Genomic DNA, 15529 nt, shown 5'->3' on the forward strand with positions numbered 1-15529 from the left:
CTCATTTAAGATGTCCAAAAACTAGTTGTTGATGTTGGACAGAGCCTTGAGGGACACTCACCATAATGAAAGAGCCAGGAAGAAAAAAAAAAGTTGTTCCCCCTCTAGAGAGCTTCTGCAGCCCAATGGGAAGACCTGGGTTCAAATCCCAACCCTGGCATTTCCTACTGGGTGACCTTGGACAAAAGACTCATGCTTTCTAGGCTTCTGTTTCCTGGAGATGAGAGAGATGACTTCTGCCTTTCCCTCCAGCTCCATGGGCTCCTTCAGCAGTGGGGTGGGAGATCCCTGGAGAGAAAGGCTCCTAGGGACCATGGGAAAGAGGATGACTCCACTCCCCGCTTTCTAGAGTATACGGTCACCATGTATGACCCCAGGTCCCAGGCTCTTCGCTGGAACACCACCTACAGAGGCTATTCCGCACCCCTCCTTGACCACTTGCCTGGCTACCGTAAGTCAAGCCTGCCACAGGCCCAGCACCCTCTTTTCCGTGACTCCCAGGCCTGAGTCCTGCTCCCTGGCCTAAGCTAGGCTCCTGTGGGCTGTGGCCCAAAGGGGAGAAAGGCTCAGCCTCTTGGGCATCACCCAGTGGGCCAGCTCCAGGGCAAAGGGGGAAGGAGCCAACATGGGGTCTGAAGCCCAAGGATCTCTTTCTGCAGAGGTGGGCCATTTCACGTGCAGTGGGGAGGGTCTGGTGGTGACCGTGGACAAGCCGAGCGGAGCCGTTCTGTGGACTCGAGACTATGGCTCACCCGTGGCAGGTATTTACGCCTGGCACCAAGACAGTCTCCACCGGCTTCCCCACCTCACCATGGCCCTAGACACCCTGCGCTTCCTCACCCTTCGCTCCAGTCATATCCGCCTGAGGCACTGGACCCAGCCACCCAGCATGGCGAGCAGAGACTTCTCTACACCTGACACCCAGTTGCTGTAGGTACCTGGTGGGGGGGTGGGGGGAGTGAGCACAGCTGGGCTGGCCTTGGAGGGAGCCACTGCCTGCAAGAGGGAGGGGAAACAGAGAGAGAAGCTGAGCTGCCCCCACAGCCCAAATCATACCATCTGGAGAACAACAAAAGCCAGTCATCCCCTCTACCCCTACTAGAAATTGCCAGAGCGCTCATTGCACAGCCTCCCTGGGAGAAGGATGGAGGGGCCCCAGCAGGAGCCAGTGACCTGCCCTCCCTTCCTCCTGGCCTTCTCCCTTCTCATCTGCTCTCCCCCTAACCTGATCCCCTTGCTCCTCCAGGCAGCCTCCCCTAAAGGGAACAGGGCACCCCCTGTTGTCTCCTAGCCCCCTTTTCCCTCTTGTCCTCCCCTAGGCTGACACTGTACGTGGGGAAGCATGCGGCCAGTTTCTATGCCTCCAGTGCGCTGGTCCACGCTGGTGTGGCACTGGTGGTGAGAAGGGGAACCCTTACATTCCAGGGTGGGGAGAGTGGGCAGATGGCCAGGCAGAAGCCCCCTGCATGGCCTTTCTCCTCCTCCTCCAGCCCCGAGGAGTGACCCTGGCCCCAGTGGACGGACCCACCACGGAGGAGGTGACTTTAAGTGACTCGGGAGAGCGTGAGGTCACCCCCAGCACAGCCGTCAGATATCCTCCTGGCAGCATAACTGCTCTCCACAGCTCATGGCTCCTCATTGGTAAGGGAGGGCTTGGGGAATGGCTGGAATCATTCCAGGGTTTTGTTTTGTTTTTTCTTATTCAAGCTTTCTCCATCCTTAAATCCTTCCACTCCTGCCTGGAGGAGGAGGACTTCCTTTTCAGTGGCTTCCCCAATTAGAATGGAAGCTCCTTGAGGACAGGCACTGTCTTTCTACTGCACTGGCACAACTGCTCATTGACTGACTAACCAAATGAGCTCTGGGTTTAGCTTCTGGTTTTTTTCTATTGGACTAGACAGGCTCCAACATCTCGTCCAGCTCTAAATCTGTAAATCTGTTATTTACTAATCTAAATCTAAATCTGTAAAATCGCTGCGATCTGTCTCCCAATCACCCCCAGTTCTTCCACTTGAGATCCAGAGAAACCAGTCTAATCTTGCTTCCCTGCAAAGGGTACTGCTCAAATGTGTGAAAAGATCTCTCTGTCAGGCTTTTCTAATCTAGCAGCCCTTCAATTTTTGCTAGGTGGCAACGTGGAGAGAGAGGGGAGCCTCCAGTAAGGAAGACTCTTCCCAGAGTTCAAATCCAGCCTTAGATGTGAGTTTGCCTCAGTTTCTTCATCTGTAAAATGAGCTGAAAATGGCAAACCATTCCAGTATCTTTGCCATGAAGTCCCTCAAAGGAAGTCATGAAGAGTCAGATATGACTAAAAAAAAAAAAAAGAATTGATCCAGTTTTGCCAAACACCTTCTATCTTAGAATCAGTGTTAAATGTTGATTCCGAGGCAGAAGAGGGGTAAGGCTTGGCAATGGGGGTCAATCGGCTTGCCTGGGATCACTCAGCTAGGAATGTCTAAGGCCAGATTTGAACCCAGGACCTCCCATCTCCAGGAGGAGACTCTCAATCCACTGAGCCACCTTGCTTGCCCTGCCAAGCATTTTATATGTCCATTCTCATTTGACCCTCATAATAGTGAGGTAGGTTTTCACTAGGTGCCAGGCAACTGCACGAAGCACTAAAGCTGCAAATTCAGACAAACAAGACAGCACCTGTCTGCAGGCAGCTCACATTCCAATCAAGGATGATCGTCCATGAAAGGGTTCTGGGAAAGGGAGGGGGAGGTGGTCAGTCAGGGGGTGGCACTGGGAGTCCAACACTTGGCAGGAGAGAATGAATGGGATAATGATAAGAACAGAGGCATCATGATGTTGAGATGGCCACAAGGTGCTTCCTGTCCCATTTTTACAGAGGAGGAAACTGAGGCCTAACACAGAGGCAGTGTGTGAACCCATGCCTTCCCTGGCTCCAAATCCAGTGTTCCTCTAGGTCATCGATGCAAAAGCATCTTGTTTCTTCACCATTCCACTTACCTTTATTTATTTATGCCCTCTTTGAGACGTGGTACCTTGCACCGAGCCTAATAACCCAGGTGGACCAGAACCAGGCCCAGGGAAATCTGGAATTATACTGGGTTCAGATCACAGTTCTGCCACTTACTACCTATGTGACTTTGGGGAAATTCCTCCATTTCTCTGTACTTCAGTTTCCTCACCTGTAAAATGAGAGGATTGAACTTGATGTCCTCTGAGGTTCCTCCCAACTCTGAATGTATGACCAAATGAGGCAATGGACAAAGCCCAGGACTTGGAGTTCAAATCCTGCCTCACACATTTTCTAGCTATGTGACCCTGGGAAAGTCACTTGCCCTCTCAATCTCAGCTTTCTGCTTAGTACCGTAAATATGGGTATTATAATAGCTCCTAGCTCACAGGGTTCTTATGACTATCAAATAAGGTAACATGGCTAGTGTTTTGCAGATCTTAAAGTTCTACATAAATGCTATCATCATCATCATCGTTATTATTATTATTATTATAAGACTAACAACTTGTTCTGTACTTTAAGCTATTTTTTTTTAAACCCTTACCTTCCCTCTTAGAATCAATACTGTGTGTATTGGTCCAAGGCAGAAGAGTGGTAAGGGCTAGGTGATGGGAGTTAAGTGACTTGCCCAGGGTCACACAGCTGGGAAGAGTCTCAAGACCAGATCTGAACCCAGGCTCTCTACCTACCCACCTCGCCACCTCGCCAGCCCTGTCCTTTAAGCTTAATTTAAAGGTCCAAGGGCTCTTTTGGTGCCATATCAGGCCATTAAGCCAGTCTGAATTTAAAACCCCAAAACAAACCCCCACCTACTCAGGTGTGTGCCTCCCAGACCCAGAGGGTCATTTGGCTTTATTAAAGACAGTTCATGACCCTGGATGACGTTTCCAACCTCCGTTGCTCCCCCTCACGCAGGCCACCATGAACTTCCTCCCCTCCTCCACACCACCATGCTGAGGGTCTTCCCCACTTTGGGGTCCAGGACTGTGGCTAAGATCAGCCCCCCAGAGGGCGCCCCACCCCGCACCCTCTTCCAAGAGGTCAGTTTTAGGAGGGCAAGAGAGGGAAGGGGAGGGTGGGGGGAGAGAAGGGGAGGAGAAGGCTCAGGGGTCTCTGGAGTCATTCCCGTGCCCTGGGAGCTCAGTGACAGACTGACAGAGACAACACTGGCCCTGAGTGGAGGGAAGATGGACACTGAAGGTAGGGGCTTCTCTGCCCCTCCAGCTGCTTAGCCTGAGCCAGGAGGTAACACGGGGTCCAGAAAGGCTGCCAGGGCCCCAGCCTGAGAAGGAACCCCAAGATCTGTACCCAGGGTCTGGGACTGGAGACATGGTGGTGGTCGGTCTCACCACCCTCCTGCTCGGGGGCTGGATCATCTTCCTGCTACGTCAGGTGAGTGCCTGATCCCTCCTCCAGCCTGGGAGCCCCAAGTTCTGCCCCCAACTCCTCCATCCAGGAGGACCCCAGGCTCTACTCCATGATTCTCCCTACCCTCAAGATCCCCAGTCCTCTTTACTCCAAAGGTCCCTCCCCCAGCGCAGGATTCTACCCCTAGACCGGTTCCTGCAGATGCCCAACTCTGCCCCATAATCCCTTTCCACAAGACTAGTAGCTTCGCCTGGTGCCCTACCCTTCCGGACCCCTGACTCTAGCCCCTCCTCGGTCCCCTCCCCCAGCCCCAGCTCTGGCGCTGTCTTTATCCCGAAGCTCCCTTAGCATCCCTTCCTCCAGAACCTGCCCCAAGCCCCGGAGCTTCCCAGTTCTCTCCAAGGGGGGGTGGGGGGGTTGGAATGGTTCATGCAACCCAGGAAGGCCCATCCGGGCCTTGGCAGGGTTAGAGTAGCCCCCGGCCCCTGTGTCTAAGCCCTTGATCTCTCTCTCAACAGCGGAGGCAAGAGAAGCGTCCTGGTCCATTGGAGATTGCAAACCCCTGTCCTGCCCGGGACCCTCTCCCCCTGGGGCCATCCTGGAGCAACCAAGGGGGCTCCTGGAGATACACCACCAGCTCTCCCTCCCCTGGGGGTCCCTCAGACCCCACCAGGAGGATCCACCCCACTCAGAGCGCCCTCGAGCCTGGAGACACCGAAGGTTAGTCCCAAGCCCTCATTAGCAGAGGTGCCCTCCGGTGGGTGGGGGGGAGGGGCAGAGAGCAGGTGCACCTGGGAAATGGGAGAAAGAGAGGAGGGTAATACAGTGAGACAAGCAGAGAAAGGAAATAAGCATTTATTAAGTGCCTAGACAAATGCTTTTTAACAGATAATATCTCATCCGACCCTTGACTGTAGGTGCTATGATAATCCTCATTTTACAAATGAAGAAATTGAAGCAGGCAGAGGTTACGTGACTTACCCAGGAACCTCACAACCCTAGAATGCAGGTGCTATTATACTCCCTATTTTAGAGATGACGAAACTGAGGCAGACAGAGGTTAAGTGACAACCCAGGGTCACACAGTCAGCGAGTGGCTGAGCCTGGATTCAAACAACCCTCTCCCCACTGCCTCGCCCAGCTCCCCCTAGGAAGAAGGCAGGACAAAGTGAGAGGTACAGAGGAACAGGAAGAAAAAAGCGGGCAGAGCGGGCATTGCTATGCTGGTTTTCTCTTGAACGCTTCCATTTCACGGTTTCCCCGGCGGGACTACGCAGTGGCGCACACTACCACCAGGGGGCGGTGCTGCCTGATGTCCAGGATGGGCTCTGTCTCAGCAACCCGCAACATCAGCCCGTCACGCCTCATGTAGCAAGTAGAACACTTTATTTTAAAATCTAACTGGAACCCATTTAAGACAAGTAATACTTTTAAGCGGCTTCAGAACAACAAAACAATCAAGCAGAACAGCCCCGAGTACTGCTTCGAGATTCTTCTCGCTTTTCTCGAGCTTTTCTCGGAGCCTTCCGCCCTTCATCGGAAGGTTCTTCTCTATGGGACCGCCCCCTGACTGCTTAGCCTGAACGAATCTTCCAGTAACGTCCGTGCATCTCAGGGACTTCTTTCCCTCTCTCCGGCCACTTTCGGGGAATGACTTTATTTTCATAAGTAAAACAGCGCTCAGGGCGACAGTCTGTCACGGGATGCTCCCGAAGGCTTTCCTGAGCCAGTGATGGCTTCATTGAGAGAGACGGGGGTGGGGGTGGGGGTTTGGGGGGGACTGATAGGCTCTCTGGCTCTGCCTCCTCAATTTACCCCGGAGTAAGCTGAGGCCTGGAAAGGCAAATTCTTTGACTCCATATCCATCACTGTTCTGCTTCCACCATGCTGCTTTTGCACACTGTACCCTGATGCCTCTGTGCTCTCCTAGTTTTAACTTTATCCAAAAATAATCATAATAATAATAATAGTAAATCCACCAACAGAGAAAGAACTGTTGAAGTATAAAGGCAGATTATAATATAGGATTTATCACTGGACTATTTGGGTATATGACTCTCCTACATGTTTTGTGTGATAATACATATACAACCCATACTGAATTGCTTGTCATTTCCAGGAGGGGGGACAGGAGAAGTGAGGGAGACAACATGAATCATATAACTTTGGAAAACATGTGAAAATTTGTTCTTAAAAAAAAAATATAATAGCTAATGTTTATATAGTACCTACTATCTGCCAGGCACCAGGATATATAATTGTCTCATTAGATCCTCACACAACCACTTTGTGAGGTAGATGCTATTATTATCCCCATTTTACAGATGAGGAAACTGAGGCAGACTGGTTAAGCGACTTGTCTGGGGGCGCATAGCTGGGAAATGTTGGAGGTCACATTTGAACTTGGGTCTTCCAGATCTAGCCTGTTATCTGCTGTGTTCACAGCTGCCTCTGGCCACAAACATGAGCCCTTCCTCTTAGAAGATGGTTTGACCATCTTACCTTGTGTCCCAAATGTTTGACCTCTGAAAGACCCATATAGAGGTTTGCTAAATTTCTCCAGCTAAATGAGCAAAGTTATCTGTGTCCACTGCAGTAGAAGTGAGCTTGAAAAACTGAATAAGCAGTTCTCCAAAGCGAGTGAGCCACCTTTTTTTTCCCTTTCTCAGAATCAATCCTAGGCAGAAAAGCAGTAAGAGCTAGACAATGGGGGTGAAGGGATTCATCCAGAGTCCCATGGCTAGGAAAAAAATGTTTAAAGCCAGATTTGAACACGAGCAATCCACTTTTTATAGGATCCTCCTGCGGTTCCTATATAATTTATCTGTGGGTGGTGACTTGAGAAGGAGAATGGAGGCTAGAGGAATATGGATGTGAGATAGATAAGGCAGTCGGAGGAAGAGACGCAGGAATAAAGACTCAGAGACCACAAGTTAAAACACCTGAGGATGAGCGAGCTCCATCATTACTTCTCTAGAAAGAGAAAGCAAGTGGAGAAATTATAAGTATGAGAAACAAGAGCACATGTGTGGAGCTGAGAACTCCAGGACATCCCCCATGAACCAGGTGGCCAAGAGATTAATGGGAGATGTTCAGGGCAGCTGTGCTGCATCATTCAGTCAGACAGGAAGAGGCCATTATAGGCCATAGCAAGATTAAGAGGTGCAAGAGCAAGAGCAAGTGCTGTGAGAGCAAGAGGTGGGAGAGGAGAGGAGAGGAGAGGAGAGGAGAGGAGAGGAGAGGAGAGGAGAGGAGAGGAGAGGAGAGGAGAGGAGAGGAGAGGAGAGGAGAGGAGAGGAGAGGAGAGAGAGAGGAGAGGAGGGGAGGAGTGGAGGAGGGGAGGAGGGGAGGGGAGAGGGAGAGGAGAGGAGAGGAGAGGAGAGGAGAGGAGAGGAGAGGAGAGGAGAGGAGAGGAGAGGAGAGGAGGGGAGGGGAGGAGGGGAGAGGGAGAAGAGAGGAGAGGAGAGGAGAGGAGAGGAGAGGAGAGGAGAGGAGAGGAGAGGAGAGGAGAGGAGAGGAGAGGAGAAGAGAGGGGAGGAGGGGAGAGGGAGAGGAGAGGAGAGGAGAGTAGAGGAGAGGAGAGGAGAGGAGAGGAGAAGAGAGGAGAGGAGAGGAGAGGAGAGGAGAGGAGAGGAGGGGAGGGGAGGGGAGGAGGGGAGAGGGAGAGGAGAGGAGAGGAGAGGAGAGGAGAGGAGAGGAGAGGAGAGGAGAGGAGAGGAGGAGGCTCACACATGTTCCTCAGCCTTTATTTGGGGACCTTAGGAATGTCAAGTGGGAGGTTTTTACATTGGTAGAATTGACAATGATGGAATCAAAGAGGAGATTAATCCAACCCGCATTTTATAAATGAATGTAGTCCGAGCCTGGACACTGTGGTTGTCAACACCCAGCCCAGGAATTTGCTAGTCCTTTGGCTAGTCCCTTGGACTGTCCCTTTCCATCTAATGAACATTAAGTGATCTGACCATGTGTCCAGTAAATGAATATATAGGATACAATATCAATACATCAATCATACTTCCAAGATGCTAACATGCCTGGTATGCTACACTTTTAAATTTGATCAGCATTGCTTCTATGTTTTCTATTATATATTTTTTTAATTTAATTTTTTGGTTACAATGCTCACTTTATTTTCCTTCCTCCCCTCCATCTCTATTATATTTTTAAATCTAGGAGATCAAACAAATAATAAGTCAAGCATCTGCTGATTTCTAAGACATTGATGTTCCTACTAAAGTGGGCTCTTGAGCTGGAGGGAGCCTCCATTGCTCAATCAGCCATTGAGCAATCCTTGGGGGGAAAAGTTGAATTCCTCACACCAGAGTACTAGATGTCAGACTGTCCGGTGCTGAAAAAGATTATTTGTGACTTAAACTTCTCTCCAAATACCATTTTTCTTCACCCTATACTATCAGCCAAATGATTTTTGGCTGGGTTCAATATGAATAATCCTATGACAATGCTGAGAATAGGATATGCATCAAGTTTGGTTTAAAATTTTAACCTTCAGGGGCAGTTAGGTGGCTTGGGGGAGAGAGTACCAGGCCTGGACTCAGGAGGACCTGGGTTCCAATCTGACCATTGAAATGCTGGAGTACACTGAGGTGTGTGGATTGAAAACCACCCAGGAATACCCCAGTTCCCTTTCAGTGAAGTAAGGCAGTGGGGGCAAACCAGTCTTCCAAACAGTTGTTGATGTAAAACTAACAGGTTTATTATTAAAACAAAAGGGAGGGAGGGAGAGAGGATTTAGGAACAAGGATGCCCTAATCTCTAGAAGCCTTCTTATCTTGATGCTCTCTATCACTCCCTGCTAATATTCCCCAAACCCTCTCTATTCGTCCTGACGCTACACATCCTCCCTGGTTGGTTTAGACAGATGTGGATAGGTTTCCAAGATAGGCAAGGATGAAATCCAGGTGTCTGAGTTCACTCCAGCTGGACTGAGCCTAAAGGAACAGCTGAGCCCTCACCCCAACAAAAGACTCCAGATAACGCTGTTCTTTGTGAGAAAAGGTACTCCCAAAGGAAATGAAAAGGTTTCCCTTCTCTCACCAACAGTCGGGGTAAAACAGGCTCAGCAGAGATCATCAGCTCCTTCCTGTCTCACAGGAAGGGCACAGTTGGTCCGGTGCTCCTCCAAAGCCTCTCCTTCCTGTCCCAGGGCAATCCTTCTCTAGAGTTCCCAGCATGCGCTCCTGCTAGCCTCTGCAAGCCAACTCTAGCTTTACATAAACTCATTTCTATTTCTTCTACCATAATGCCTCAGACGCTTCTTAGTTGTGTGGTCCCTGGGCAAGTTGTTTAACGCCTCTTACCTAGCTAGCCCTTACTGCTCTTCTGCCTTTTCTTAAAACGGAAAGTAAGGATTTAAAAATAAAATAAAATCTAACTCTCAATAACCCTACAAAATCTAATAATACTATCTGCTTTGGAAATAAAGATTAATGGGGAGGCCTAGCTGAGGCCAAATAATTCTTAATTTTAGCATCTCTCTCTCTCTCTCTTTTCCTGCAATTATATGATACGTCTTTCTTGGTAATCCAATAGAATACATTCCAGCAGTCCATAAAGAGTCCTAATCAACAAACATTTCTTAAGCACCTACTATGTGGCAGACCAGGCCTGGAGTCTGGAAGACTCATCTTTCTGAGTTTAAATCCAGCCTCAGATACTTACTAGCTGTGTGACCAGGGCAAGTCACTTCACCTCTATCTGCCTCAGTTTCCTCACCTGTAGAATGGAGATAATAATAGCACCTACCTCCTAGGGTTGGTACAAGGATAAAATGAGATACTATCTGCAAAGTGCTTTATAAGCCTTAAAGTACGGCCTTGGAAGCTGGTTGTCATCATTATTGTTATTTTAAACTCTCCTTTTCTGTCTTAGTAAGACAGAAGGGCAAGGGCTAAGGCAAATGGGGTTTAAGGGACTTGCTCAGGGTCACACAGCTAGAAAGTACCTATAGCCACATTTGCATCCAGGTCCTCCTGACTCCTGGCCTGGCTCTCTATCACTGGGCCATCTAGCTGCCCCCAATATTATTATTTTTAAGTACAAAATATATGAATTTGATAATCCCAGACATAATCCTCTTTCTCACAAAGACTTGCTTCTAGGTACTTTAATTTCTCCTTGATATCTTCATCTAAGCAGAGAGCCAAGACGTCTATTTCTTCTACCTTCTAGGATTTTACTTTTCCTCTTCTGACACCCATCTCTTTTTAATGGTTAGGGTATTATTCTCAGACAACTTCAGTTTTCTTAAAGACTTCAAGAAAATTGCAAGGAAAACTTCATCTGAACCAGTCCATCATTAAATCATGAGATTCTTCCCAAGAAGTCTTTAACCTATCTTTCCATAGTGGTAGAAACAACATTGTGGCATCTGGTGAATAGAATCAGGAAGACTCATCTTTAGGAGTTCAAATCCAGCCTCAGACACTTATTAGCTGTGTGACTGTGGCAAGTCACTTAACTTTGTTTGCTTCAGTTTCCAATCTGTAAAATGAGCTGGGGAAAGACATGGCAAACGTTCCAGTATCTTTACCAAGAAAATTCTAAATGAGGTCATAAAGCTGGACACCGCCAAAACTCAACAACAACAAAAAGAAATGCCATTACTTTATCACCTGTTTGTGATGCAGTGGAAAGGTACTGTATTTGGATTCAGAGGAATTGGATTCAAATGCCACCTCAGTCACTATGTGACCTTGGGCAAGTCACATTCTCTAAGGGCCTCAGTTTCTTCATGTACAAAGTGAGGGGATTGGACTGAATGATCTTATATTCTGGGCTAGAAGTGGGTCAGGACAATTGGGACTCTGTCCAGGACTCTAAAATGTGGCAGAAGCAAAATTTAATACACATGCATTTTTTTCACATATATACATTTCTTAAAGCAGCTGGAAATAACTGAATTTAGATAGAGTTAGCAAAAATGATTAGTTAAAAATAGGACATTATTACCATAGCTACCAGGACATTTGTTAATAACACCTATCTGTGAGTCACCTTAGTAACCAATTACCCTTCCCACTCATCTAATTTGTCTTAATTATTTCTCATATTCTTTTTATAACATGAATTACCAAAATTGAAGTAGGGGTCCAATTTGTACTGCTCGCCCCAGGCACCAAAATTGCTAGTTCTAGCTTTGAAAAGGCCAAAATGTGCCGTTCTCTTATTATAAGAACTTCTGGGTTTCTTGAACCTCTGCCATGATTTCCTATAACATCCAATTATCTCTCTAAGATTTAATATAGAATCTACTATTAATGTTTTATACTGCTATTAATTCCCCATCTCTGTACTCTTCAATAAAACTCTAGGGATCTCTTACTTTCCTTCCTTATAGAAAAGTTTGAATGGTGGGAGCAGAATAATTAACTAACTTGTTAATTAATTAATTTAGTGACAATAGAGTATAACCAGGGTGGCAAATTGCTCCACTCCAGCAGCCTAAACCTCTTGGCTCATCATGCCCCTCTGAGAAGTCAGTCATTGGTTCTTTTTTTTTTTTTTAATATATTTTATTTGATCATTTCCAAGCATTATTCGTTAAAGACATAGAACATTTTCTTTTCCTCCCCCCCCCCCACCCCCCATAGCCGACGCGTAAGTCCACTGGGCATTAGATGTTTTCTTGATTTGAACCCATTGCTTTGTTGATAGTATTTGCATTAGAGTGTTCATTTAGAGTCTATCCTCTGTCATGTCCCCTCAACCTCTGTATTCAGGCAGTTGCTTTTTCTCGGTGTTTCCACTCCCATAGTTTATCCTTTGCTTATGAATGGTGTTTTTTTCTCCTGGGTCCCTGCAAGTTGTTCAGGGACATTACACCACCACCAATGGAGAAGTCCATTACGTTCGATGATACCACAGTGTGTTTGTCTCTGTGTACAATGTTCTCCTGGTTCTGCTCCTCTCGCTCTGCATCACTTCCTGGAGGTTGTTCCAGTCTCCATGGAACTTCTCCACGTTATTATTCCTTTTAGCACAATAGTACTCCATCACCAACATATACCACAGTTTGTTCAGCCATTCCCCAATTGATGGGCATCCCCTCATTTTCCAGTTTTGGGCCACAACAAAGAGCGCAGCTATGAATATTTTTGTACAAGTCTTTGTGTCCATTATCTCTTTGGGGTACAGACCCAGCAGTGCTATGGCTGGGTCAAAGGGTAGATATTCTTTTAGCACCCTTTGGGCATAGTTCCAAATTGCCCTCCAGAATGGTTGGATCAGTTCACAGCTCCACCAGCAATGAATTAATGTCCCTATTTTGCCACATCCCCTCCAGCATTCATTACTTTCCTTTGCTGTTATGTTAGCCAATCTGCTAGGTGTGAGGTGATACCTCAGAGTTGTTTTTATTTGCATCTCTCTGATTATAAGAGATGTAGAACACTTCTTCATGTGCTTGTTAATAGTTTTGATTTCTTTATCTGAGAACTGCCTATCCATTTCCCTTGCCCATTTATCAATTGGAGAATGGCTTGATTTTTTGTACAATTGATTTAGTTCTTTATAAATATGAGTAATTAAACCTTTGTCAGAGGTTTCTATGAAGATTTTTTCCCAATTTGTTGTTTCCCTTCTGATTTTAGTTATATTGGTTTTGTTTGTACAAAAGCTTTTTAGTTTGATGTAGTCAAAATTATTTATTTTACATTTTGTGATTCTTTCTATATCTTGCTTGGTTTTAAAGCCTTTCCCCTCCCAAAGGTCTGACATGTATACTATTCTGTGTTTACCCAATTTACTTATGGTTTCCTTCTTTATGTTTAAGTCACTCACCCATTTTGAATTTATCTTGGTGTAGGGTGTGAGGTGTTGATCTATTCCTAGTCTCTCCCACACTGTCTTCCAATTTTCCCAGCAGTTTTTATCGAATAGTGGATTTTTGTCCCAAAAGCTGGGATCTTTGGGTTTATCGTATACTGTCTTGCTGAGGTCGCTTTCCCCCAGTCTATTCCACTGATCTTCCTTTCTGTTTCTTAGCCAGTACCAAATTGTTTTGATGACTGCTGCTTTGTAATATAGTTTTAGGTCAGGGACTGCAAGGCCCCCATCATATGTGTTTTTTTTCATTATTTCCCTGGATATCCTTGATCTTTTGTTCTTCCAAATGAACTTTGTTATGGTTTTTTCTAAATCAGTGAAGAAGTATTTTGGTAGTTCAATGGGTATGGCACTAAATAGATAAATAAGTTTGGGTAGGATGGTCATTTTTATTATATTGGCTCGTCCTATCCATGAGCAGTTAATGTTTTTCCATTTGTTCAAGTCTAGTTTTAGTTGTGTGGCGAGTGTTTTGTAGTTGTGTTCATATAGTTCCTGTGTTTGTCTTGGGAGGTAGATTCCTAGGTATTTTATTTTGTCTAAGGTGATTTTGAATGGGATTTCTCTTTCTAGTTCTTGCTGCTGAGCTGTGTTGGAGATATATAGAAAAGCTGATGATTTATGTGGGTTTATTTTGTATCCTGCAACTTTGCTAAAGTTGTTGATTATTTCAATTAGCTTTTTGGTTGAATCTCTAGGATTCTTTAAGTAGACCATCATGTCATCTGCAAAGAGTGATAACTTGGTCTCCTCCTTGCCTATTTTGATGCCTTCAATTCCTTTATCTTCTCTAATTGCTACTGCTAGTGTTTCTAGTACAATGTCAAATAGTAGAGGTGATAATGGGCATCCTTGTTTCACTCCTGATCTTATTGGGAATGCATCTAGTTTATCCCCATTGCAGATGATATTAGCTGTTGGTTTTAGATATATACTGTTTATTATTTTTAGGAATGACCCTTCTATTCCTATGCTTTCTAGTGTTTTTAATAGGAATGGGTGTTGTATTTTATCAAAGGCTTTTTCTGCATCTATTGAAATAATCATGTGATTCTTGCTAGTTTGCTTGTTGATGTGGTCAATTATGTGGACGGTTTTCCTAATGTTGAACCAGCCCTGCATCCCTGGTATGAATCCTACTTGATCATGGTGAATGATCCTTCTGATCACTTGCTGGAGTCTTTTTGCTAGTATCCTATTTAAGATTTTTGCATCTATATTCATTAGGGAGATTGGCCTATAGTTTTCTTTCTCTGTTTTTGACCTGCCTGGTTTTGGAATCAGTACCATGTTTGTGTCGTAAAAGGAGTTTGGTAGAACTCCCTCTTTGCTTATTATGTCAAATAGTTTGTATAGTATTGGGATTAACTGTTCTCTGAATGTTTGATAGAATTCACAGGTGAATCCATCAGGCCCTGGGGACTTTTTCTTAGGAAGTTCTTTGATGGCTTGTTGGATTTCAATTTCTGATATGGGATTATTTAGGAATTCTATTTCCTCTTCTGTTAGTCTAGGCAGTTTGTATTTTTGTATATATTCATCCATTTCTCCTAAATTGGTGTATTTATTGCCATATAATTGGGCAAAGTAATTTCTAATGATTGCCTTAATTTCCTCCTCATTGGAGGTGCTGTCCCCCTTTTCATCTTTAATGCTGTGAATTTGCTTTTCTTCCTTCCTTTTTTTAACTAGATTGACCAGTACCTTGTCTATTTTGTTTGTTTTTTCAAAGTACCAGCTTCTTGTCTCATTTATTAAATCAATAGTTCTATCACTTTCGATTTTATTAATTTCTCCCTTAATTTTTAGGATTTCTAATTTGGTTTTCTGCTGGGGGTTTTTAATTTGATCGCTTTCCAGTTTTTTCATTTGCATTTCCAATTGATTGATCTCTGCTCTCCCTTGTTTGTTAATATAAGCATTCAGGGATATGAATTTACCTCTGATTACCGCTTTGGCTGCATCCCAAAAGGTTTGAAAGGATGTTTCGCCATTGTCATTTTCCTTGATGAAATTATTAATTGTTTCTATGATTTCTTCTTTAACTAAACGGTTTTGGAGTATCATATTGTTTAATTTCCAATTGGTTTTAGATTTGGTTTTCCATGTACCATTACTAATCATTATTTTTATTGCCTTGTGATCTGAGAAGGCTGCATTCATTATTTCTGCTTTTCTGCATTTGTGTGCTATGTTTCTGTGACCTAATGTATGGTCAATTTTTGTGAATGTGCCATGTGGTGCTGAGAAGAAGGTGTATTCCTTTTTATCCCTATTTATTTTTCTCCATATGTCTATTAATTCTAATTTTTCTAAGATTTCATTCAC

The 15529-nt window shown here is 45.4% G+C and overlaps 1 protein-coding gene across 1 annotated transcript in view; it reads left to right on the plus strand.

The window, feature by feature from the left end:
* The window catches only part of ERN2 (endoplasmic reticulum to nucleus signaling 2), a 35757-nt gene that overhangs the window by 5074 nt on the left and 15154 nt on the right, over positions 1–15529 (plus strand). Inside the window, exons 7-13 of the mRNA XM_007498764.3 lie at positions 350–451; positions 660–930; positions 1320–1398; positions 1491–1641; positions 3902–4026; positions 4211–4378; positions 4873–5074. Coding sequence (XP_007498826.2) covers positions 350–451; positions 660–930; positions 1320–1398; positions 1491–1641; positions 3902–4026; positions 4211–4378; positions 4873–5074 — 1098 coding nt within the window. The remainder of the gene's footprint in view (positions 1–349; positions 452–659; positions 931–1319; positions 1399–1490; positions 1642–3901; positions 4027–4210; positions 4379–4872; positions 5075–15529) is intronic.

Source organism: Monodelphis domestica, chromosome 7 (genome assembly GCF_027887165.1).
Source record: "Monodelphis domestica isolate mMonDom1 chromosome 7, mMonDom1.pri, whole genome shotgun sequence".
In the NCBI taxonomy this organism is placed as follows: Eukaryota; Metazoa; Chordata; class Mammalia; order Didelphimorphia; family Didelphidae; genus Monodelphis; species Monodelphis domestica.